This window comes from Odocoileus virginianus, chromosome 5 (assembly GCF_023699985.2).
Source record: "Odocoileus virginianus isolate 20LAN1187 ecotype Illinois chromosome 5, Ovbor_1.2, whole genome shotgun sequence".
In the NCBI taxonomy this organism is placed as follows: domain Eukaryota; kingdom Metazoa; phylum Chordata; class Mammalia; order Artiodactyla; family Cervidae; genus Odocoileus; species Odocoileus virginianus.
Genome location: NC_069678.1, coordinates 7,672,483 through 7,698,944, shown reverse-complemented (window position 1 = coordinate 7,698,944; position 26,462 = coordinate 7,672,483). Strand labels below are relative to the sequence as shown.

The window sequence follows — 26,462 nt, the reverse complement described above, 5'->3', positions numbered from 1 at the left end:
TGAAGGGTAAACTTGTACTCATGTTATTTTGCTGAGTTTGTTCTATTGATCTCTTTTACTGGGGGCTCTTTTTTGTTGGTTTACTGTACCCACTTTGTCTCCAAAACCATAGTGAGAGAGCTAGAGGTGGCACACTTACTTAGATTTTAAATGAAACTGAAATGAAAGTTCACTTCCTCATTGTGGATGCCTCATGTGACAAGTTCCAATTTCTTTTTAAAGTCACTTTAGCTAAGTCTCACTGCTGCCTTTGAAAGCTTTGGAGAGAGCCCACCATCAACATTCTTAGTTTGGGAGCACCTGCTTGGTCTATCACGTATGTACTGTCTGTTCTTTTTCTCCTGCTTGGTCCTTAAACCTTTCATTGGTGTTTTTAGCTTGCTCTGCCTGCCAGGTTTTGCATCGTTTCTTTCAGGAAGTAAACTAAACAATCATTGTCGCTCAGTTTGCCTCTTATTTTTTTGACTAAAAAGAATCCCATTTTTGAAAAGTTCAGTGTCGGCTTGAATATCTAAATCCTGAGGCTAACACATAGCTTTCTTTGGACTATAATTTGAAGATTTATATGGTTAAAAATACAGCTGTTTTGTATTTAAAAGAAGTGGAAAAGAAAGTAGAATCCAGTTTGAGGGAGTTAGTCACTGAATTTCTGTTACAGTCTCTTTGTATTAAGTAGAGAATTTACATTTTCAAAAGTAGTTAACACTTCTTTTCAAGCAGATATTTTGATTTTTAGGGACAAAAAGGTAAAATGATCCAAGGATGTGAAAGTAGTACATAGGAGTTGTCTTTTAACTACCTCTGACAGTTGTGGATATTTGAATGAACCAGTTAAGAAGAGCTTGTGTATTCAAAAATTGCCAAGATAAACTGATTTTTTCAAAGTTTTGCGTTCTTCTTAAATATTATTAGTATTTTGGAACAGAGAAAAGAGGATTTCCCTTGATCAGATTTGTTGTCAAATCCTGTAAAGTCCCTGCTTCCCTCATCTCCACATCCTCCCAAATTTGGATGTAAATTTGGTTTACCAGATATCAGGAAATTTTTTGAAAATCAAATGCTATTTAGAATTGGAAGTGGCATTGCAGACAAAAACCTGCAGTTACTCATTGTCACTATATAATCCAGAAAGTTTCCTGCATGATTCTGATTTGTAACATTCTGTCTATTTGACAGACTCTGCATTGCTTCTTGTTGTGGAGAAAAAAGTACGGTCACATTAGATGCAGCTAATGTTGAGTCTTCCTATGTCATCTTTCCTTTAACAGAATGAAATGGCTGGTGTGGGCACTCCTGCTGGGCTCGTCTGCAATGGCACAAGTGCACAGAGACCCCACTCTGGATCATCACTGGGATCTCTGGAAGAAAACCTATGGGAAACAATACAAAGAAAAGGTAGATGGGCTGCCATTTGAGCAGTTTGCTTTTACTCAAATACCCTACATGTTCTTTTAAAAAAATTTTTATTTATTTGACTGCACCAGATTTGGGGGCTTCCCAGGTGGCTCACATGGTAAAGAATGCACCTATAAAGCAGGAGACCCGGGTTCAACCCCTGAGTTAGGAAGATCTCTTGGAGAAGGGAATGGCAACTCATTCCAGTATTCTTGCCTGGAAAATTCCATGGATAGTATAGGAGCCTGGCAGGCTACAGTTAATGGGGTCACAAAGAGTCGGACACAACCGAATGACTATCACCAGGCCTTACTTGCAGGATGTGAACTCTTAGTTGCAGCATATGTGATCTAGGTCTCTGACTAGGGATCGAACTCTGCCCCACCCCCACCCCCTGCACTGGGAGCATGGAATCTTCACCACTGGACCACCAGGGAAGTCCCTCCCCTATATACTTTGACAAGCAGTGTCTTCAATAAATGTTACACACTCATTTTCTTGCCAGATTCTGTTCTTGGCACTAGAATTTCATCAGGAAACAAAAATTTCCTATTTTTAGGGCACTTATATTCTAAAAGGAGAAATAGGAAACAAATAAATAAGCAGATATATAATGGCGATGAGTTTCAGCAAACTCAGGGAGATAGTGAAGAACAGGGAAGCCTGGCGTGCTGCAGTACATGGGATCGCACAGATCTGGACATGACTTAGCCATTGAACAACAATGTGATGCAAACAGTGGAAAAAATAAAAAAAGACTTAGGGGGTTGGAGGAGGGTCTTGGGTGATGGCTGTGAGGGGTTGGGAGTGATTATCTTACACATGTGACAGTATGGTCAGGGAAGACCTCAGATAGGAAGGTCCCAGGCCAAGAGGGAAAGAGTGCACGTTTGAGGAACTAAAAGACCTGCTGTCAGTCCCTGGCACAGAGAAGCAATGGCAGATGTTATGTCTTGACTCTCACTTCCCACTTTGTGCTTTTGTTTTTATTTCTAGACATACTTCTTGATTGAGTTTAATACTTAGCCCTGGTGCTTCAAATAACTAAGTCCTAAAACTATGATGATTTAGTCGCCAAGTTGTATCCGACTCTTGCTACCCAATGGACTGTAGCCTGCCAGGCTCCTCTGTCCATGGGATTCTACAGGCAAGAATATTGGAGTGGGTTGCCATTTCCTTCTCCTCCTAAAACTATAATATATGAGTTTGTAAGCAAAGATTATGTATAAATTTATTTATTTGATGTATGATTTTTGTATAAAAATGCCCTGAGTTGTTTTCTTAGTAGTGATGAATTTCACCCTCACCCTTTCCCCTTTATGAGGGAATTTCAGGCCTCTAATTTCCATGTTAACCACAGTTAGATGTGCAATTAGCACCACTATCTAGTTAAATGAATGTTATCTTACTTTTTAATGACTCTAGTCCATCAGGAGGAGTGAAAGTGACTTTTGATTAGCACTCCACTATTAAGATCTATCTCACAGTTCTCCTCTTTTTTTTCCCTTTCCTGTACTTCATTAGATTTATCTTTATTTTATTGTTCACTCTAGTGGTTTGGAAGTATATCTGTATATGTCTTTTACTAGGATAACAGTAAAATCTTGCTTGAAGGCAGAGGGACTGCTTAGACTTACTACCTAGACTTACTGCCTAGAACCAGTGCTTAGGCCTGGGTTCTAACACTCAATGAAATTAGGGAGAAAAGAGTTGTTGCTGACTGTTCACTGGGCTATGGCTTGTTGTAAACTATGGCTTTGTGGGTGGAGGTGAGGGTCAGCAATTCTAAGAGGCACCATGTATATTGCATTCTATGTAAATTAAGCTCCTGGAGGGCAAGGAAATCAATAGCCTGAATATGAATTTATGCTGGATAAAATTAAGATAATAGGACCAAACTTGTTTTTAAAAGTATGAATAATGGAATGATATTTACATGAATGAAAAAGAAATTGTGAAATGTATTAGAAATCCAATTAGAAACCTCAGAAATGAAAAAAAAAAGTCATTGAAATAAGAACTCAATAAAAGGGGTAAACTCCAAACTGGAAAGAGCTGGATAGAATCAGATCTGGCATCCACCAAGAAGACCGCACACAAAAATAAAATGGGAAAGCTATGAAAATGCGGGTAAAAGAGATTAAAGATATATTATCTAGGGTGAAACAGATCACCAGCCCAGGCTGGATGCATGAGACAAGTGCTCGGGCCTGGTGCACTGGGAAGACCCAGAGGGATCGGGTGGAGAGGGAGGTGGGAGCGGGGACCGGGATGGGGAATACATGTAAATAAATCCATGGCTAATTCATTTCAATGTATGACAAAAACCACTGCAATGTTGTAAAGTAATTAGCCTCCGACTAATAAAAATAAATGGAAAAAAAAAAGAGAGAGATTAAAGAAAGTTTGAGGCTCCAAATCCATCTGATGGAATGATGATGCAGAAGCAATATTTGAAGAGATACTGGTTGAGAATTTTCCAGATACGGAAAAAAGAATGTTCCTGAATCCTCTAGTCAAAAGAGCTTTTCAATAAAAAATACTACACAGAGGAAAATAAAGAAACCCATATCCACAAACATGTAGTGAAGCTGCAAAATATCAAAGAGAAAAAGAAAATCGTGTAAGTTACCAAAGTTAGAAACATTACAACAATTAGACTGACAATAGACCTCTAATCTACAATAATAGATACCAGAAGGCAATTCAGAAATACCTTCAAATAACTGAAGAGAAACAGCTATAAATTTATAATCAGACTAAACTATTTTTCAAGAGTGAGGGTAGGGACTTCCCTGGTGGTCCAGTGGCTAAGACTCCCTGCTCCCAATGCAGTGGGCTCCAGTTCGATCCCTGGTCAGGGAACTGGATCCCACATGCCATAACTAAAGATCCCACATGCTCTAACAAAGATCCTACAGGATCTTCTAAGACCTAAGACAGAGTGCAGCTAAATAAATAAATAATCAATTATATATATATATATATTTTAAAAGATGTTTTAGAAGGCTTATAATGATTAAGTGAGTTTACCACTTACAAAGAATGTACTTCAACAAATTGCAATTTCTTTTATTTTTCCCCATTTATTTTTATTAGTTGGAGGCTAATTACTTTACAATATTGTAGTGCAATTTCTAAAAAAAAAAAAAAAAACTTTCTAGCATATTGAGGAAGTTCATTGTACATATCTAAAATGATATTAATCACCAAGACAGCAATTATGAGGAAGAGTTAAGATTGGTGTGCAATTTTTCCCAGTTACATTTATTTATTCATATTCATTTATTTGCATGCTCCCAGACAGATCCACATTTAATGGAATGCTTCATAATATGTATATTTTCATTATTGAACACATTTGTGCAGGATTCAGTATAATGACGTTTCTTTTTTATTTTATTTTTTTTTTTTTTTTTTTTTTTATTTTTTTTTATTTTTTATTTTTTTTTTTTTTTTTTTTTTTTATTAGTTGGAGGCTAATTACTTTACACCATTACAGTAGTTTTTGTTATACATTGATATGAATTAGCCATGGATTTACATGTATTCCCCATCCCAGTCCCCCCTCCCATCTCCCTCTCCACCCGATCCCTCTGGGTCTTCCCAGTGCACCAGGCCAGAGCACTTGTCTCATGTACCCAACCTGAGCTGGTTATCCGTTTCACCCTAGATAATACACATGTTTCAATGCTGTTCTCCTGAAACATCCCACCCTCGCCTTCTCCCAGAGTCCACAAGTCTGTTCCATACATCTGAGTCTCTTTTTCTGTTTTGCATATAGGGTTATCGTTACCATCTTTCTAAAGTCCATATATATGTGTTAGTATACTGTAATGGTCTTTATCTTTCTGGCTTACTTCGCTCTGTATAATGGGCTCCAGTTTCATCCATCTCATTAGAAGTGATTCAAATGAATTCTTTTTAATGGCTGATCTTTTTTATTTTAGAATGAGGAAGTAGCACGGCGTCTCATCTGGGAAAAGAATCTAAAAACTATTATGCTTCACAATCTGGAACATTCAATGGGAATGCATTCGTATGATCTAGGCATGAACCACCTGGGAGACATGGTAGGTAAATTATAATCCTATATTCATCTTTGGGTAAACTGGATTTCTGTCTCCCCAAAGGCAATTTGAAGGTAAACAACAAAGGAATGTTTTATATGTATATGAACATAAAATTAGAAAATAGAATTTAAGGACATAAGAATTTACAGATTGCTTATTGATCTACACTGTGACCACTTTCCTTAATATATCCCTTCTTTAGGGGAATATTTTATTTTTATTTTTGTTTGTTTTAGGTGTTTTTTTAGGGGAATATTTTAAACTCACAGACCACCAGTAATTTTACTTTTATGAATTCTAGAAAATATTGCCTAAAGACTACTCACAACATTTTAGAATACGTCACCATACTTATGTAAATCTAAACTGATAATTTAATATGGTCCACCTGTTTTCTTAATGGGGGAGTGTGGGCATTAATATAAAGTAACCTTTCATTAGTTATTAGACTCTGCTCTATCTTAGAAAAAATTTTCACTGTGGCCAAATTAAGAATCATGGTACCCCTTGGAAGGGAACACCCTAACTGGATTAAATGCAGGAATCTTATACAGTTCTTTCTCATAAGCAAAACCAGTTTAGTCCACTTTTTAGAGAACCCTTCTTATAAAATTCTGCCCTGCTTTGAAAGAAAAATAGGCCTCTCTATAGCTTTTAGTTTTTTATCTTTTCTTCTTCTCCTTCCCAATGTCTGACTGGGATGCTAACGGCAAAGTGTAGGACTAAAGAGACCTGGATAATTCACCTACCAGATAGTTACCTATGTTAATCACAACTACCACTAGTTTTTCTCAGTTGTTAGATATATTCACAGTTATAATTTTCAGGATATTGACCAGAAGGATATAAGTGAAAGGACATATGTGTATACCTTTGTAGACCAGTGAAGAAGTGATATCTTTGATGAGTTCCTTGAGAGTTCCCAGCCAATGGCCAAGAAATGTCACTTACAAGTCAAATCCTAATCAGAAATTGCCTGATTCTATGGACTGGAGAGAGAAGGGGTGTGTTACTGAAGTGAAATACCAGGTGAGTATTATCATCTTAGGTCTCTGTACGTCAGGTAGAGGTCTCTCTTCCTTAAATATTTAGTCTAGCTATATCATTTATCAGTGACTCTCATAGTCCCTTAGGTTATTTTCTAAATATGTTTGCTATTCTTATCTTCCCAACTACACTATGACCTTCTGAGGAGCCTGGACCACACATCATACTTTTTTTATTTCCCATAGTGCTGAGAATACCAACAGTTAGAGTCATATTTGACTAAGCAAAAAACTGTGAACTTAGCAAATGGGTCTTTAAGAAAGACTTTTAGTGTTCTTACTATCCATCAACTGCACTGGACCCTTCACCATTCATTTACTTGAGAAATAGTATCATATGTGTGAGAAAATTTCAATCAAAAAGTTTATTCCTCCATCTCACTTAGGAATTTCAGGATTGATAGAGAGGAAATAACTAAAGCTAAATGTGACCAGTAAATTGTACCAGTCAAGTTAGTTTTGACTAGGCTTACATTGCTAAGATAAGAAATATGGGCTTTATAAATGTGTCCCTATATTTTTTTAATTTCCTTTAATTTGCTTATTAAAAAAAAAGCTACAAAAATCCTAAACTAATTAGGGATAACTAGACCATTCAGGTATGACCTAAATCAAATCCCTTATGATTATACAGTGGAAGTGAGAAATAGATTTAAGGGACTAGATCTGATAGACAGAGTGCCTGATGAACTATGGACGGAGGTTCATGACATTGTACAGGAGACAGGAATCAAGACCATCCCCATGGAAAAGAAATGCAAAAAAGCAAAATGGCTGTCTGAGGAGTCCTTACAAATAGGTGTGAAAGAAGGGAAGTGAAAAGCAAAGGAGAAAAGGAAAGATATTCCCATTTGAATGCAGAGTTCCAAAGAATAGCTAGGAGAGATAAGAAAGCCTTCCTCAGTGATCAGTGCAAAGAAATAAGAGGAAAACAACAGAATGGGAAAGACTAGAGATCTCTTCAAGAAAATTAGGGGTACCAAGGGAACATTGCATGCAAAGATGGGCTTAATAAAGGACAGAAATCGTATGTACCTAACAGAAGCAGAAGATATTAAGAAGAGGTGGCAAGAATACACAGAACTGTACAAAAAAGATCTCCACGACCCAGATAATCACGACGGTGTGATCACTCACCTAGAGTCAGACACCCTGGAATGTGAAGTCAAGTGAGCCTTAGAAAGCATCACTATGAACAAAGCTAGTGGCTGTGATGGAATTCCAGTTTAACTATTTCAAATCCTAAAAGATGATGCTGTGAAAGTGCTGCCAGCAAATTTGGAAAACTCAGCAGTGGCCACAGAACTGGAGAAGGTCAGTTTTCATCCCAATCCCAAAGAAAGGCAATGCCAAAGAATGCTCGAACTACCACACAATTGCACTCATCTCACACACTAGTAAAGTAATGCTCAAAATTCTCCAAGTCAGGCTTCAGCAATATGTGAACCATGAACTTCCAGATATTCAAGGTGATTTTAGGAAAGGCAGAGGAACCAGAGATCAAATTGCCAACATCTGCTGGATCATCGAAAAAGCAAGAGAGTTCCAGAAAAACATCTATTTCTGCTTTATTGACTATGTCAAAGCCTTTGACTGTGTGGATCACAATAAACTGTGGAAAATTCTGAAAGAGATGGGAATACCAGACCACCTGACCTGCCTCTTGAGAAACCTATATGCAGGTTAGGAAGCAACAGTTAGAACTGGATGTGGAACAACAGACTGGTTCCAAATAGGAAAAGGAATACCTCAAGGCTGTATATTGTCACCCTGCTTATTTATCTTATATGCAGAGTACATCATGAGAAACGCTGGGCTGGAAGAAGCACAAGCTGGAATCAAGATTGCCGGGAAAAATATCAATAACCTCAGATATGCAGATGACACCACCCTTATGGCAGAAAGTGAAGAGGAACTAAAAAGCCTCTTGATGAAAGTGAAAGAGGAAAGTGAAAAAGTTGGCTTAAAGCTCAACATTTAGAAAGCTAAGATCATGACATCTGGTCCCATCACTTCATGGGAAATAGATGGGGAAACAGTGGAAACAGACTTTATTTTTCTGGGCTCCAAAATCACTGCAGATGGTGATTGCAGCCATGAAATTAAAAGATGGTTACTCCTTGGAAGGAAAGTTATGACCAATCTAGATGGCATATTAAAAAGCAGAGACATTACTTTGCCAACAAAGGTCCGTCTAGTCAAAGCTATGGTTTTTCCAGTGGTCATGTATGGGTGTGAGAGTTGGACTATAAAGAAAGCTGAGCACTGAAGAATTGATGCTTTTGAACTGTGGTGTTGGAGAAGACTCCTGAGAGTCACTTGGACTGCAAGGAGATCCAACCATTCCATCCTAAAGGAGATCAGTCCTGAGTGTTCATTGGAAGGACTGATGCTGAAGCTGAAACTCCAATATTTTGGCCACCTCATGCGAATAGTTGACTCATTGGAAAAGACCCTGATGCTGGGAGGGGTTGGGGGCAGGAGGAGAAGGGGACGACAGGAGATGAGATGGCTGGATGGCATCACTGACTCGATGGACATGAGCTTGGGTAAACTCCGGGAGTTGGTGATGGACAGGGAGGCCTGGTGTGCTGCGATTCATGGAGTCGCAAAGAGTTGGACACGACTAAGCGACTGAACCCAACTGAACTGACCCGAAGGATAAAAGGCTTCCTAGGTGGCGGTGCTAGTGGTAACGAACCTGCCTGCCATTGCAGGAGACACAAAAGATGCGGGTTCAATCCCTAGGTTGGAAAGATCCCCTGGAGATGAGCATGGTAATCCACTTCAGTATTCTTGCCTGGAGAATCCCATGGACAGAGGAGCCTTGCAGGCTACAGTCCAGAGGGTTGCAAAGAGTCAGACACGACTGAAGCAACTTAGCACGCAAGGATAAAACACATATATCACCTTGGAGGTCAGGATAAGGGAGAAGAATCAATGTCCTGTGAAGCTGTCCCAAGCCTGTGACCAAAGAAAAATATAAAAATTAGGAAACGAATGATACTGCTAATCTCATAAGTCTTTTCCATCTAGATATTTTTCTTTCAACTAGTTTTGAGTTTCTTAGTGGAATTCTCTAAAAGTTTGAGAAGATCCAATAACTGCCCATCTAAGTGTTCACTATAAATATTAATAATTTAATGAGCTCCTTTCTCTGAGTGCTTGCATTTCAGTGGGTGATTTTACTTTAACCAAAAGCAGACTGAATTTGCTTCCTTCCAATAGACAGCCAAGTGGAATGAGAGGAGGAGAGGGAATGCAGTTATGATGTGGCTCTGGCCCCTCTGCACCTTTTTAAACTAAAGCAGCTTTCTGTTTTTCTATTTATGCTTCCCAGTAAAATAACTTATGATCAAAAAAATTCTAAAGCTAAAAATGTCCAAAAAAATGCTAGTCTTATCTTTCAGGCAACATTTGGCAGAAGAAAGGGTGTTTTAGGTCAAGGGAATCATCCTAGTTCCTCTCAAAAATCCCTTTACTGTTGGCATCTATCTCCCCTTTTATGGGGTGAAAATAGCTGGTATTTGGTACATGTTCAGTAAATACTCTTTCTTAACATATTTGAATATGGCAATTATGCTGTGAGATCAGCCATTCATAAATATTTATTAAAGTTAGACCTTGTTCCAGAGAATAATCAAGTGTTCGATCTTCATTGCCATGGTCTAAGGGGAGGGGAAACCATAGAGGGGGAGCTCTTCCTGAACTGATAGAAGTGCTGACATGTTGGGAGTTTCCCAGTTTGCATTATGGAAGCCATCCTTACTAACTATGATTGCCCTTGTGACTTTGTCTCTGTTGTAGGGTGCTTGTGGTGCTTGTTGGGCTTTCAGTGCTGTGGGAGCCCTGGAAGCACAAGTGAAGCTGAAAACAGGAAAGTTGGTGTCTCTGAGTGCACAGAACCTGGTGGATTGCTCAACTGTAAAATATGGGAATAAAGGCTGCAATGGCGGCTTCATGACAGAGGCTTTCCAATATATCATTGACAACAATGGCATCGATTCAGACGCTTCCTATCCCTACAAAGCCATGGTGTGCCCGCAAGTTAACTTTTTGTGCTGCCCCTTGACCTTATGTTATCCCTCCAACTCACTATACCAAACTTATCACCAAGCCAAGTGCTTGAGAAGCAGTGCTGCGTGGTGTGTGTGTGTGTGTGTGTGTGTGTGTGAGAGAGAGAGAGAGAGAGTATGAGAATGTGAGAGAGAGAGGAGAATGAACCTCAATCAAGAATTCTTAAATTCTCAAGAGTTCTCTTTCTTATGCAGCAGACTTTTTAATTTATCAGTGGCACAATAATTTAAAACAAGCAGGTGGAGTTCATGCTTAAAAATGGATTTTCAGCAAACCTTCCTTAAAATTCTTTGTATATCTGCCTGGTATTTAAACTTTTTTGTCCTGCAGATTCCTGTGCTTAACCTTATTCTCAGATCATCAACCACGCAATTCTTCTACCTTACTAAAAAGCTAAATAATGCCCTCCTCTGCCTCCCAAGTCTCACACACATTTTGTTAAATGATATGACAGAAAATTTAGAAAAGATAAAAATATCATTCAAACCCTCCTACCTTAACCACTATTATTTTGGTTTATTTCTTTCAAGTTCTTTTTCCTATAAGGCATTTTTAAAACCTAGTTGTAAAAACAAAATAAAAAATAAAAAAAAATAAAACCTAGTTGTATACACAACAAACATGAATTTGCAACTTCCCCTTTCTCACTCGAGATAAGGTATTTTTAAACCAATATTTGGGCTTCCCTGGTAGCTTAGTGGTAAAGAATCTGCCTGTCAGTGCAGGAGACATGGGGTCAGGAAGATCCCCTGGAGGAGGGAAAGGCAACCCACTCCAGTATTCTTGCCTGGAAAACCCCGTGGACAGAGGAGCTGTCACCTATAGTCCATGGGGTCACAAAAGAGTCAGCCACAGCTTAGCAACTAAACAGGCAAACCAGTATTTAATCTGCAGATCACCTTCCAGGCATTATACCATCAAAAAGATTTTAAAGCTCTAGTCTAGAGTCTTAATGTAGTATTTCCCTAACAATCCACCTAGAGTCTGAGAGACTTTACCCTGGCAACTTTTGTACACATGAAGATGTTCACAATTTAAAGCAATAGAATAGTTCTATATTTCCTCTGTTACTGGTGAAACGTAGAGCTATTATGATTTGGAAGATTTTATATTTCTTTTTTTTTTAAATAAGAAAGTGTCTTAGATACTTGAAAGGACGAATGAGAAAAGAAAACCTATTTGCAATGCAGACTTAGGATACCGTCAATTTATAATGGAAGTTGAAGTCCACTTCTTTATCTGACTTATCCTTTCCCCACAGGATGGAAGGTGCCGGTATGATGTAAAAAATCGAGCTGCCACGTGTTCAAGGTATATTGAGCTTCCCTTCGGCAGCGAAGAGGCCTTAAAAGAAGCTGTGGCCAATAAAGGACCTGTGTCTGTTGCTATAGATGCGAAGCACTCTTCTTTCTTCTTCTACAAAACTGGTAAAAACCCAGAGAGATTACCCTCGTGCTTTATACTGCCCTCGCACCGGAGGAAAGAATGTTCTCCTTTCCCATCTCTCTGCTTCTGAATGCCTAGATTAGGTTAAACAGAATCCTCCATCTCATTTCACTTCATATACATATTTTTACACCCGGTTCTAATTAGTAAAGTAAGACTGGAAAAAATTTACTAAGACTGCATGCCAAGTCCTATGCTAAGTTCTTTCTGCACATTATCTCATTTAATCCCCATGTGTGCTTGGTTGCTCAGTCTTGTCCGACTCTTTGCAATCCCATGAACTATAGCCTGCCAGGCTCCTCTGTCCTTGGGATTTTCCAGGCCAGAATGCTAGAGTAAGGTGCCATTTCCTCCAACAGGGGATCTTCCTGACCCAGGGATTGAACTTGTATCTCTTGCGTGTCCTGCATTGGCAGGCGGATTCTTTACCACTAGTATCACTTGGGAAGCCCCTTAATCTTTATAAAAACCCTATTTACAGATGAAAAAAACAAGTCTTAGACAGGTTAACCTACCTAAAGTCATACAGTCTGCAGGTGGTCAGCTGGGATGAGAAACCATGCTGCCTGAGTCCAGAGCCTGAGCACCTAGCCTTCCGGTCCACTGTGGCGTGTAGGTGCAGCCCAGCAGAGTACAAGGGGGCCGCCCACTAAACACAGAACATCATATTAAACAAACTAGAAGGTTATCATCTTGTTTTAAAGCCTCACCTTAATGATCATTTAATTCAGTAAAGGATGAAAATGCATAACAATTTAGGAATATATACAAAGAAATACAACAATATAAGTTAAAAAAACATTAGGGATCTTCCCCGGTGGTTCAGTGGTTAAGAATCTTCCTTGCCATGCAGAAGACATGGGTTTGATCCCTGGTGGGGGAATTAAGATCACACATGCTGTGGAGCAACTAAGCCCATGAACCACAACTAGAGGGTGTATGACCCAACAAAAGATCCCATGGGCCACAACTGGTATACAACGCAGCCAAATAAGTCATTTTTTCTTAACTGGAAAAAGGTGGCAGTTCATCAAAGGAGCTTTCTGAGGGAACTGCGATTAACTTGATGCCAAACTTTGTGAAACCAAAATGCAAACAACAGAAAAACCCAGTTGTGACAACTATAGCATTGATGGCAAAGAATCATGAACTCTAAATAGTTTAAACAGAAGAGTATATGTTCCTCACATATATCCAAAACAGGCTAATAAGATAGTGTCACACACCACTTACTCTTTTTCTTTACCCATATGTTATTCTCAGGTGTCTACTATGACCCGTCCTGTACTCAGACTGTGAATCATGGTGTACTAGTGGTTGGCTATGGTAACCTTAATGGGAAAGACTACTGGCTTGTGAAAAACAGGTAAGGTACTCATCCTTTAATGTATATTTAATTAAAATTGATATCTGGACACATACACTTCTCTGTATCTTAATTTCTCCAAACTTAATATGTCCAGGGAACCCAGTACCCTCCCCACCATTTTGTTCCTTCTCAGAGCTTCCCATCTCACTCAAAGGCAACACAACACAACATAGTTACCCCATTAGATACTACGAATTTGTCTTAGATCCTCCAGATCTAATCAAGCAATAAGTCAAATTAATTTTATGTCATGTCTGTTCTTGATCCTGCTCCCTCTCCACTTCTTCTATTTATTGCTCTAGTTCAGACATCTCTTGCCTGGTCTATCCCTGTAGCTTTCTAGCTGGTCTCCTTTATTAAAAAAAAAAAAATTTTTTTAATTAAAAATTATTTTGTGCAATTTTTAGAAGTTACTTTCCATTTATAGTTTTTACAAACTATCAGCTATATTCCCCAGTTTGGGTAATACATCCTTGAGTCGATCTTACACCCAATAGTTAGTACCACCCACTCCCCCCACATCCCCACTGGGAACCACTGCTTTGTTTTCAAATCTGTGAGTCTGCTTCTTTTATGTTATACTCATTTGTTTACTGTATTTTTTAGATTACACATATAAGTGATATCATATAGTATTTATTTTTCTCTAACTTATTTCATTCAGCATAATGTCCTCCAAGTCTACCCATGTTGTGGCAAATGATAAAATTTCATTCTTTTTTATGGTTAAGTAGTATTCCATTATAGAGAAGGCAATGGCAACCCATTCCAGTACTCTTGCCTGGAAAACCCCATGGACGGAGGAGCTTGGTAGGCTGCAGTCCGTAGGGTCGCTAAGAGTCGGGCACGGCTGTGCGACTTCACTTTCACTTTTCACTTTCATGCATCGGAGAAGGAAATGGCAACCCACTCCAGTACTCCTGCCTGGAAAATCCCAGGGACAGAGGAGCCTAGTGGGCAGCCGTCTATGAGGTCACACAGAGTCGGACACGACTGAAGTGATTTAGCAGCAGTATTCCATTATACATATATTCTTGATTGCTAAGTTGCTTCAGTCGTGTCCCACTCCTTGAGGCACTATGGACTGTAGCCCGCCCAGCTTCTCTGTCCATGGGATTCTCCAGGCAAGAAAACTAGAGTGGGTTACCACTTCCTCCTCCAAGGGGTCTTCCCAACCTATGGATCAAACCCACATCTCTCTGGTCTCCTGCATTGGCAAGACAGGTTATTTACTACCAACACCACACAGGAATCATCTGTTGATGGGCATTTCAGTGGTTTCCATGTCTTGGCAACTGAAAATATGCTGCTATGAATATTAGGGTGCATGTATCTTTTTGAATTAGTGTTTTTGCTTTTTCAGAATTTATACCCAGGTCTCCTTTACTCTTAAATGTGTCCTTTATACTACTTTCAATCTGGTTTGTCTAGATTATAAGTTTGGAATTTTGTCTCTTAGAACCAGTCCATGTGAGATGACTGTTCCCTAGTAGAAGAGACAAGTCACCTGTGTTTGGTCCCTACCTGTCTGTCAGCCTCAGTTTCTGGCACTTTGTCTCACACTTTTCATTCTAGTTTGTTGAAACATACACAGTTACAGTTCCTATCCATATCATTTTATCTTCAGTGTCTTCATATCTTGTTTGTTTTGGTCCCTCTGCCTGCAATATCCCTTTTTCTCACTTGGTTTATTCCTCCTTTTCCTTCAAAACCAGCTTAGTCATTATCTATATCAGAAAGTTTTCCCTAAATCCTTGGCTGGGCAAAATGTCTTTTTTTTTTTTTTTCCTTTTCAAATAAAATGTCCTTTGCATTCTAGAGTATTGTACACAATATATTTAAGTTGTTCATTCACCTAACTCTCACCCCAGTATTCTGTATATGCCTCTGGGGCAGAGCTTATGTTGTATCTTTGAATCCTTAGCACAGTATGTGGCACCCAACAGCCCATTAATACATGCATTAGCAGTCTTCTCCAACACCATAGTTCAAAAGCATCAATTCTTTAGCACTCAGCTTTCTTTATGGTCCAACTCTCATATCCATACATGACTACTGGAAAAACCATGGCTTTGACTAGACAGACCTTTGTTGGCAAAGTCTCTGCTTTTTAATATGCTGTCTAAGTTTGTCATAGTTTTTCTTTCAAGGAGCAAGTGTCTTTTAATTTCATGGCTGCAGTCACCATCTGCACTGATTTTGGAACCCAGGAAAATAAAATCTGTCACTGTTTCCCTTGTTTTTCCATCTATTTGCCATGAAGTGATGGGACCAGATGCCATTATCTTAGTTTTTTGAATGTTGAGTTTTAAGTCAGATTTTTCACTCTCCTCTTTCACTTTCCTCAAGAGGCTCTTTATTTCCTATTCACTTTCTGCCATAAGGGTGGTGTCATCTGCATATCTGAGGTTATTGATATTTCTGCTGGCAATCATGACTCCAACTTGTGCTTCATCCAGCCTAGCATTTTGCATGATGTACTCTGCATTTAAGTTAGATAATTCAGCCCCTGGCAGCCCTCAGATCTATATGGAAAATACATAGTCTACAAATCATAAATAAACAAAAAGGTACTTTTCTACCTTTTCTACCTTGTGGCTCACAAAGAAGATGGTAGTCTTTGCTTGGCCCTTTGGGAAATAGTTGAAGTGATTAACATCTTGGTTCATTTAAAAGCTATTCACAGCACTAATCAGCTTGGGTCCAAGCAGTGATGGCTTTTTAAAATGGAGCAATACTTTCACTTCTATATATCTTATTTACTCCCTACAGTAGGTATGCTAAATTCTCTTCTCTACTGAAGTTTCTTCTCGAAGATCATACATCTTTTAGAGTTTTAATTCAAAACCTCTTCTCAAAAACTTGCTAATTTAATAAGCATTTACTGGGCAGCTTACAATGAGATAGACAGATTCTAGGCCTTGGAAATAGAAAAATTAGTAAGAAGTTATCCTATTCTGTAAGAGCTCACAGCCCCCTCGAGAATTAGAACAGCAAAATACAATACATCATGATATGTCTAGATTTTAGAATAAGCTCAAGGGAAAATTATTCTCTATTTTTAGTAATACATTATCATCTTCAGATTATCAAAGCCACGGTATCATCTTGTGCTCTTCCTTCTCTCCCTAAACCCACGGCCCTGTGCTTCAGGTTTCTGATCATACTTTATATGGGTTTTCTCTTTTCCTTTGCTAATGACATTATCTAATTCAGATTCAGTTCTCACTCAGCTATGTAAATATCTTCTTAAAATATATATCATCCAAACCTATGGTCAAAATTCTAAATAGTCTACCATTTTCATCAAAATAAAGTCTAAACTTCTGGCCAGTCATTCAAGGGTCTCCACCAAGTGACTTTAAACATAGCCTTCTAGACATTTCTTCCACTATATTTTCATGTACCCATACTCACACTCTGGCCACAGTGAACCACTTTCTCATCATTCCCTAAATGTAGAGACACTTAGCTATTTCTCATTTGTTACTTAGGCCATTTCATCTTTCTAAAATGCCCTTAAAACCCATTGCTGCCTATAGAAACGCCACTGTCTGTGATCAAATGGGCACCCTCATACATTCTGGTGGAAGGATTGTAAAATTTTTACAATCCTTCTTGAAAGCAGTTTGACAATATGAATCAAGAACTTTCTAACTGTTCATATTCTTCATCCAATTATTTCCATTTCTTGGAATGTATATGAAGAAAATAATCCTGAATTTTGGGAAAACTTCATACCTGATTTATGTGAATGTAGCATTTTTTTTCCTTTAATAGTGAAAACTAGTAAGCAACCAGGAATACCTAAATATAGGTAGTATTAAATAATTTATGATATGATCAGCCCATGTATTAGAAATTATATTTATTGAGATAATTATCAATAACTGAATAAAATACTTGGAATATATGTTTAAATGGGAAAATGCATATAAATACAATATTTATGTTCAGTATAAGTAATAAGTTTATAGCTCATTTCTCTGATATACATTATATTAAAGGACCAGAAAGAATTATACCAAATGTTAATGATGGTTGTCTTGGGGACTTCCCTGGCAGTCCAGTGAGTTAAGACTCCATGCTTCCCCTACAAGGGATGTGGGTTCCAACCCTGGTCAGGGAACTAAGATCCCACATGCCACGCACGGCCAAGGAAAACACTGGGATCCCAAATGCCTTGTGGCACAGCAAAAACTAAAAAGGTTGTCTTTGTCTCCCTTTATGTACTTTTGAAATCATCTTTAACAAACCACTTATTATTTTTAAAATTAAAAAACTTATTAAAATTCTATTTATTCTTCAAAACCTACCCTGAATTTTATCTCTTCCATACCCCATTCATTAACTCAGAATTGTTTCTCTAACTTCTAAGCTCTAGCAATGCTTTGTGAATTCTATTATAGCATTTAGCAAATTGTAGCTTCTGTTATAGCTATTTCTAAAAATCATTCTCCATTCACTAAAATATAAACTCCTCAGTGGTAGAATAGTCTCTTGCTCCTGTTTACATCTTCATTTCATACATTGATTCAACAAACATATATTGAGAACTGACCATGAACCAAGTATAGTGTTAAACAATGAAAAATACAGCCTTTCAAGTTTTTTGGGGGGGGGCGGGGGGGAGGCTTCCCTGATAGTTCAATTGGTAAAGAATCCCCCTGCAATGCAGGAGACACCAGATCAATTCCTAGGTTGGGAAGAGTCCCCTGGAGAAGAGAAAGGCTACCCACTCCAGTATTCTGGCCTGGAAAATTCCATGGACTCTAGAGTCAATGGGGTTGCAAAGAGTCAGACACGACTGGGTGACTTTAAAAAATTTAAAAAAAAGAAAAAATCCTTCAAGATACTCATGCTGTAAAATGTAGAGTCAAGGAAACAGGCAGATACAGGTGACCATCCCAATAGTATGTAATAAATGCTAAGATGGGGGTATGCATCCATTTCAGTGGAAGCACAGAAGAGTACCTGGCCTAGCCTGGGGAGTCTAGGATGGCCTTTTAGCCAGATTATTTGACTGAATCTTGAAGGAGGAGAAAGAAATAGCCAGATGAAGAAGGGTAATCAGAACAGAGGAAGGTTAATGTGCCAAAGTCCAGAACTGAGAGAAAGTAAATGAGTTGAGAGAACTGCAGCCTGTTGGAAAGAGATGTGAGATAGGAATGGAAGAAGTTATGACCAACCACAACAATTGCTGGCCCAACAAAGACTGATTGGACATGATCATGAATGCCAGGCTCCACAGAGGTTGACTCAAACAAAGCTGTCTTAATATCATCAAACTTGTTCTTAATGCTCTCCTGAAAGGTTAGATTCTAAGTGATTTCCAATGATACCAAGTTAACCTTCAGTAAAAGAATGTGGAGTCTTCCTCTAATTGGCCTCTTCTTTTTTTTAAATCTTCCTTTTGTTTCTACTTACTCTTTTTGGTATGTATATAACACTGTTCTATGTCCCTGAATTTTTCGCCCTTTCTGGACATGAGTATTTAGCTCCTTTTTATAATACAGTATAGCATAATAAATAAAAGCTTTAACTTTGAAGTCAGGGAGACCTTACTTAGAATCCTAGCTCCTTTACTGTCTGTGTGACCTTAGGCAGGTTATTTAACATCTTATTTAATATCTTGAATAAATTTCTGTTTTCCCATTTGTAAAATGGGAATAATAGTCTCAAGATTACTTTAAGGATTAAGCAAGATAATGTATGTAAAACATTTATCACATAGTATCTGACACAGAATGTGTATAATAAATCATAGTTATTATTATTTTTATTATTCCTCCTTTAAATCTTTATTAAGAGAATATGACCTGATACAGAAAACTATGCCTTCAGCAATATCCCAATGTAAATGCAGTTGTAAGTTTTACAGAATGCTTTCATAATGTCTAGCAATATAGGTAAATGACTTAATACCAAAACATACTTGAGTAAAAATTATTTTATGGGAGCCAAAATAATGCAAAATACCTGATTATAAACCCTCTGATGGTTTGACTGAATCTAGGAATAAAACTAGAGTGTGTAAGTGAAGAATGATGAACTACATATTTCTTCAGGGACATCTCCCTAAATATTAGGCACTAGAGACTTTTGAAGTTAAACTACCTAAGAAGATCCTTAGTTATTTGGATAGTCTATGTTGCCAATGATGGGCAGATCTATAAATTTAGAAAGCTAGCTGAACTAGAGATACAACTGCCAAGGACTTAGAAAAATTTAGGAGCCTGACAAGGACACATTTGGTCAGACTGCCCTCAAGATGGACCAAGATTGTCTTTGCAAAAAAAGGGAGGAGTTTTATTTAATATGCAGATCAATGAGAAATGAAGGCTCCACAGTTATTGGGCATAAGACAACTTTGACCTGAGGAAAAAATTAAAGGTATTAACTATGTGCCCAATAGATCTTTATTCACACACACATACATGTGTGAAACACACACGTATTCACATACACACACTCATGTAGACATATACACCAAAAACTAAGTACCCAGGATACCTGGTGACCTCTCTAAGATAAACAGTTGTGAAATAGGTGGGCCTCCAGGTAATACAGTAAGTTGATGGAGTGGGTTGGGAGTGGGTACAGAAATGACTCCTGTTTATCCTTAAGTTATTAAAATAGAAGCTAGAAAAAAAAAGAATACTCCATTTTCCCTCACTGAAAACTTATCTGATCTTTCAAGAGATCCTAACTTTTAATGTAGAGTTAGGGTACATGTTTTACATGAAACACTATAAGAATCTATATTAAATTCATACATACTGCCTCTTCTCAATGGAATCAAAGGCTGAAATAAGATTTAAAAAGAAAAAAGTTTTAACCTAGTGATTTTTCTTAGAAATTTCTATATATTGAGATTAAGAATGTGCTTATTGATTTATAACTCAAGACAGATATTTATTACACCACTTCACTGAAATCACTCTTGCCCAGATTGCCACTTACCTCCATCTTGCCTCATTAAACAGTTTTCAAGTCTCATCTTACCTGCCCTCTTAACATTTGATGTATAATTTCTCTCTCCATTCTGAAACACTTTAACTTGCAGAGGACTGCATTCTTCTGGCTTTCCTCCTACTCTACTTCACAGTCTCTTGAGTTCCTTAGTTCCTTTTTTCACTTCTTACTTCTAAACATTAGACCTTAGTTCCCCATCTCTCTCAGCTCACTCCTTAGGTGATCTCATTTAGTCTTATGGTTTTAAACATCATGTATGTGCTGGGGACTCTTACCTTTATAACTTGAGTGTTAGACTCCATGTCCAACTGTCTGCCATTTGACCTCTCCACCTGTGTGTCTCTAGACCTCTTTAATTTAACATGTTCAAAATAGAACACTTGACCCCCTGCTACTGCCCCAATTTCCTCCATCTTGGTAAATGCCAACAGCATTTAGTCCAGGCCAAACCTTAGAGCCATCTTTTCTTTCTTCATATGATACCCTACATCTAATCTATCAGCAAATCCTGTCCTTTCTACCATCACTAAATTACCCCAAATCTTATTACTTCTCAATAGCGCTACTGTTACCACTCTAGTTCAAGCCACTGCACATCTCTTTGGGTCTACTGCAGTAATCTCCCAACGGATAGTCACTTTCCCTCTCTTTTGCCTATAGTCAATCCTCTACATAGTAGCCCAAATGATCTTTTTTAAATAAAAAAACAGATTTTATTACTCTTCTACTCTAACCCCTCTCATGGCTTCCTTCACACTCGAAATAAAACCCATGATAAGTAAAGCATGACATTATCTGGTCTCAACCTGCCTCTCCAACCACCTCTCCAACTCATTTCTCCTCTCTCACTCAGCTTTGGATACATTAGACTTGTTGCTGTTTCTCAGACATACCAAGAGTATTCCCAGCTCTTTTCCCAGGTCTTTGCATCACTTGTACCTTCACTTTACTTAGGTCTTTGCTCAAATATTTCCTCAGATAAGCATTCTCTGGCTATGCTATCTAAAATGTAGCCCTGGGGAATTCCATGGCATCCCAGGGGTTAGGACTCAGTGCTTTCACTTCTGGCCCACGTTTGATACCTGGCCAGGGAACTAAGGTCCTGCAAGCTATGTGGCACAGCCAAAGAATAAAATAAAAAAATAAATAAAATATAGCCCTGACTCCCAACACTCTGCATCCCCTTACCATTTATTTTTCTTTATACTGAAAGAAGGTGACAGTTTTAGTCACTCAGTCATGTCCAACTCTTTGGAACCCTATGGACTATAGCCCACCAGTCTCGTCTGTTGATGGAATTCTTTAGGCAAGAATGCTGGAGTTGGTAGCCATTCCCTTCTCCAGGTTCTTTATAGTACTTACACCATATTACATATTTCTTTGGTTATTGTATGTTTCCCCTGTAGAATGTATATAGGCTTTAAAAAGACTGTCTACCTTGTTTACCTCCATAATCCTAATGCCTAGAATAGTGTCTGGCACAGCCTAGAAAGTTCAAGGCTGTAATTTGTTAGAAAGGAAATTGGCATATATTTTAGAAGGAATTTCTGATAAGTTAGTGTCTGTAATATGCAGGGAGAAAGTAGAGGGACCAAACACCCTGTTTTGTTACCAACTAAGACCACAAGACCCAGGCCACAAGACTTTATTATTTTTTAAATGCTATGTCTTCATTATTACTTCTTTATTTCATGTTTGGCTGTGCTGGGTCTTCGCTGCTTTACGCGGGCTCTCTCTGCTTGCCGTGAGCGGGGGCCGCTCTTCCTTGCGGTGTGCAGGGTTCTCACTGCAGTGCCTTCTTTTGTGGAGCACAGGCTCTAGGGCACCTGAGCTTCAGTAGTTGCAGCACACAGGCTTAGCTGCTCTGTAGCATGTGGAATATTCCAAGACCAGGGATCAAACCCATGTCCTCTGCGTTGGTCAGTGGATTCTTATCCACTGCACCACCAGGGAAGTCCACAGGACTTTATTTTTAAAACCAGGACAATCCTAGGCAAAATGGAACTGTTAGTCACCCTAGGAAAAGCACTACATATTTTTAAAGGGGATGGAATCCCCTTTGAGTCCAATCAGATGGGCTTATACTTGGATAAAAACAAAAATAGCCATCTCTACTTGTTGAGCATTTACTACAGACACTGTGCAAGCACTTTAAATACATTTTCTTATTTAATTTTTAAGGTAATCTATGAGATAGGCACTTTATCCCCGAAGCACAGAATAGGAAGCTCCCAATTCTGAGAGAATTAAGAAACTTGCCCAAAGTTGAACAGTTTGAGTGAAAGGTCTATAGAGTTAATAAAAGTGAACAACTTGGTAAGAACTGGAATGAACATTTGGAACTGATCTTGCACAGTTCTGAAGACGAGAATTTGTCCTCAAATATTTATCTAGCTTGAGGTTTTTAATCAGTTGTATTTTTAAAAGCAGAGTTAGCAGTACTCAGCCAAAAAGAGGTCTGGGATGTTCTACAAAGTTGGGCCAGTTGACCTTCTCTGGGACTGGGACTGAATTGAATTGGATATTGAATGGGATCAGGGACAGCTTGATCTCACTGACTAAGTTCATATTACTAGTCATAAGAGCCTCCACTCAATTTTCATTACCAGAACTTAGGTCTAAACTCAGTTTATCTAAAATTTTTACCTATTTTTTAGGCAGTAAAAAGATCCTGGATGTTCTGGTTTGAATTTCATTCCCTATACTACCTCACTCACAGGAAGAATGTAGAAAAAAGGGTAGTTTAAAAGTTAGTGTAGGCTTTGGCATAAAAGCCTAGATTTGAACCCTTGCTTTGCAGTTAACCACCTGCATGACTTTGGGCAAGCCACTTTACCTCTGCCTGTTTTTTTCTTTCGTAAAAAGAAGATAATACCTACCTCATAGGATGATGATTAAATGAGATAATATATGTTAAGCTACTTAGCACAGAGTAAGTGCTCAATAAGTGGTGGCTATTGATACTAATAATAGCTTAGCCAGAGTTTATTATTGCTTTTGCTTAACGAAATTGATACTGAAAAACCTGCCTCCATTGATGAGAGGTGACAGTGGAGTTTGGATTTTATTCTCAAGGTGTTAGGGAGGCATTCAAGAATTGTAAAGGGGAATGGCAATAAATGAAAGGAATCAAAAAAGGAGCCCAGTGAGTTCTCTGGAAGTCCAGTGGTTAGGACTTGGTGTTTTCACTTCAGGGACCTGGTTGAATCCTTGATCAGAGAACTAAGATCCTCCAAGCCATGTGTATGACGTGGGTGCTCAGTTGCTTAGACGTCTCCGACTCTTTGGGACCCTTTGGACTGTAGCCCTCCAGGCTTCTGTGTCCATGGGATTTCACAGGCAAGAATACTGGAGTGGGTTGCCATTTCCTACTCCAGAGGATCTTCCTGACCCAGGGATCAAACCTGTGTCTCCTGCATCTCCTGCTTTGGCAGGCAGACTCTTTACCACTGAGCCACCAGAGAAGCCTGTGGTGAGGCAAAAAAAAAAAAAAAAAAAACCCATAAGAGAGTTTAAGAAAGAGTGATCAGAGAGAGAAGAGAAAATCAGGATACAGTAGTATTTTAAAGCCAAGAGAGAAGTGAGGTGAGAGTAGTGAAAGTGAAAATCACAGTTGTGTCCTACTTCTTGTGACCCCATGGACTATACAGTCCATGGAATTCTCTAGGCCAGAATAATGGAGTGGGTAGCCTTTCCTTTCTCCAAGGGTTCTTCCCAACCCAGCAATCGAACCCAGGTCTCCCGCATTGCAGGCAGATTCTTTACCAGCTGAGCCACAAGGGAACCCTAAGGTAAGAGTAGACAACTGTGTTAAATGGTACGAGAGAGAAAGAAATAATACCTGAAGATTGTCCAGTGAATGGCTGATACATAGAACATTTAAGGCCTATTGAAGAACAGCCACTTTAAAGTGGCATACTTTTTATGCCACTTGTCTTTTTCCAATAAGCCAGCATGTCTTAATTTCTCCACTACAGGCAAAAACACAACCTTCCTTTGAGTCCTGAGCAAAAATTTGCAACAACTTCCCTTTGCCTAGGGACTTAAACAGATTCCTCAGTCTGCTGTTCTATGCTCTGTACAACATGGCCCCAAACCAACCTTCTATCTTCTTTTCCCACTGGTTTCCTAAGGACGTTTAATTTTCCTTTCAACTGAATTTCTTGCTGCTCTTCAAATAAAATCACAGTATTTTATGCTCTTATTTGTATGCTAGTTATAGCACAGTTCATACAGAGTATGAATCCTGCCTCATATTATTATAATTATCTGTATAATTATATTATTATAAAATCTCAGAATAATAAAGAACCTCACAAGTCATTTCCCATGCAAGGATTTTGTCAGTTTTTTCACTAGTATGTGATAAAGGGAGAAAAAAATATTTTGGTGACTCTTTCATAAATCTAAATTTATTTGATTCAAAGGACTATCCTTAGATTAGAGATTATGTCCCCTTAAGTTTTGTTTTTGGTGTTAAAATTTCCTTTCTTTTACAATATGATGGTGATAATAAAGTTTTTCTTTTTAATGTTTAGTACTTGCTAATTTAAAAACTGGTAACTTTATGTCAATCTGCAAAAGTTTTTGAAATTCTTAAAGTCCATGAAATGTTGAAGTCATGAGCTATTGATCTCCTCTAACCTTTATCTGACCCAGAAATTCCCCCTCTAGCAACATCTCTAACAAGTTATGTAAACCTCTTATTGAACACTTCCAGTGCCACGGAGCTCATCTCCTCCCAAGGTAGCATATTCCATTTTTTTTTACAGCTTTAACTGTGAACAAGTCTTAGCTCCACTTCAAAAAGGTGTTTGAGAGCTACTCTTTTAGAGAACCCCTGTCCTATGCCTTTTCCATAGTGGTCTCTCAAAATGTTTCTACATGACACTCTGAAGAAATTGAAGTTTGATAGGAAATCATCACCTATAATCCTATTATACAAAAATACTTCAAGATGGGGCCTTGGAAAAGATAATAAAACTCATTCTCTGCGGAAACAGGAAGATTTATATATGTTTGTGATGAAACATATTATTTTCCTAGGTATTAAATTAGGTATTAATCTATTCATCAATATAGCATTAAAACCTATCAAACCATCCTTTGAAAATTGCCTGAAAGCACTGGGGAAATTATTATATATTATGTTGTTCTAATTTTGCTTTATAGGTTCTCTTGTATAATCACTTTAGGAGAAAAGCAATCTAAGACTGAAAATTGATAATGTGATTTGATTATATTCATTTGTAATTTTGTGTTACTTCTTTTTCTAAAGCTGGGGCCTCAACTTTGGTGACCAAGGATATATACGGATGGCAAGAAATAGTGGAAATCACTGTGGGATTGCTAGTTATCCTTCTTACCCAGAAATCTAGAGGACCTCTTTGTTTTATAACAATTCAAGAAAAAAGAAACACTTTCTCACAATTTAATTTTACCTGCTGTAACTGTAGAAATAAGTATGATATGATCAATTTATATTTACTGTACTAACAGAAAGTATAGTTTGATTCATCTACTTTTTTTAGCTTTGCAGATCTTGGGGAAAAGTTTACTAAGTAAATTAATAATGTACAGTAGATATAATTGTATGAAAGTCAACTAAGACAATCTGTCATGTTTATCACTCTTATTTGTCCTTTTAAGTTCCCTAATATGCTGTTGAAACTTGATGGCATATAGATGCTTAATAAATATATATCTTTTCAACTCTGTATCATTACCACATACCATTCTCTTTTATTCTTAAGTAACTATTATAATCTGTTATGAGAATATAAATTGTAATATGCTGGTGATGTGCTATGGCAACTTTATGGAAGAAACTATTAGATTATTAATGTCCTCAGATTGTATCTTTGCACATAAAAGGATCAGTAAATACTTTAAAATCGGTGATGTCAAAGAAGACAAATGCTAAGGAGACAATCTATTTTCAAGCACTTTGTAAGAATTATTCTATTGATCAATAAATATACTAATTCAAATTAATTTTACCTAGTCATTAGCAATTTGGCCAGTACCTTTTGGGGGCAAAAAGTCAACCTGAATAAATAAACTGCATTTCTTTAAAATAAT

At 38.0% G+C, this 26,462-nt stretch overlaps 1 protein-coding gene across 1 annotated transcript; it reads left to right on the top strand.

Moving 5' to 3' along the window:
- Positions 1–198: 198 nt before the first annotated feature.
- Positions 199–26,098, top strand: CTSS (cathepsin S). The gene is made up of 8 exons (XM_020912135.2): positions 199–316; positions 1,269–1,395; positions 5,346–5,468; positions 6,348–6,497; positions 10,322–10,549; positions 11,853–12,018; positions 13,301–13,403; positions 25,660–26,098. The coding sequence occupies exons 2-8, from the start codon at positions 1,270–1,272 to the stop codon at positions 25,757–25,759; spliced, it is 996 nt and encodes a 331-aa protein (XP_020767794.2). The 5' UTR covers positions 199–316; position 1,269; the 3' UTR covers positions 25,760–26,098.
- The last annotated feature ends 364 nt before the right edge of the window (positions 26,099–26,462 follow it).

Excerpts from the sequence above, each read along its gene's own strand:
- CTSS (XM_020912135.2), top strand. The coding sequence starts at position 1,270 with ATGAAATGGCTGGTGTGGGCACTCCTGCTGGGCTCGTCTGCAATGGCA. Across the intron at positions 5,469-6,347 it reads TGAACCACCTGGGAGACATG|ACCAGTGAAGAAGTGATATC; the intron begins GTAGGTAAATTA and ends ATACCTTTGTAG. Across the intron at positions 12,019-13,300 it reads TTTCTTCTTCTACAAAACTG|GTGTCTACTATGACCCGTCC; the intron begins GTAAAAACCCAG and ends TGTTATTCTCAG.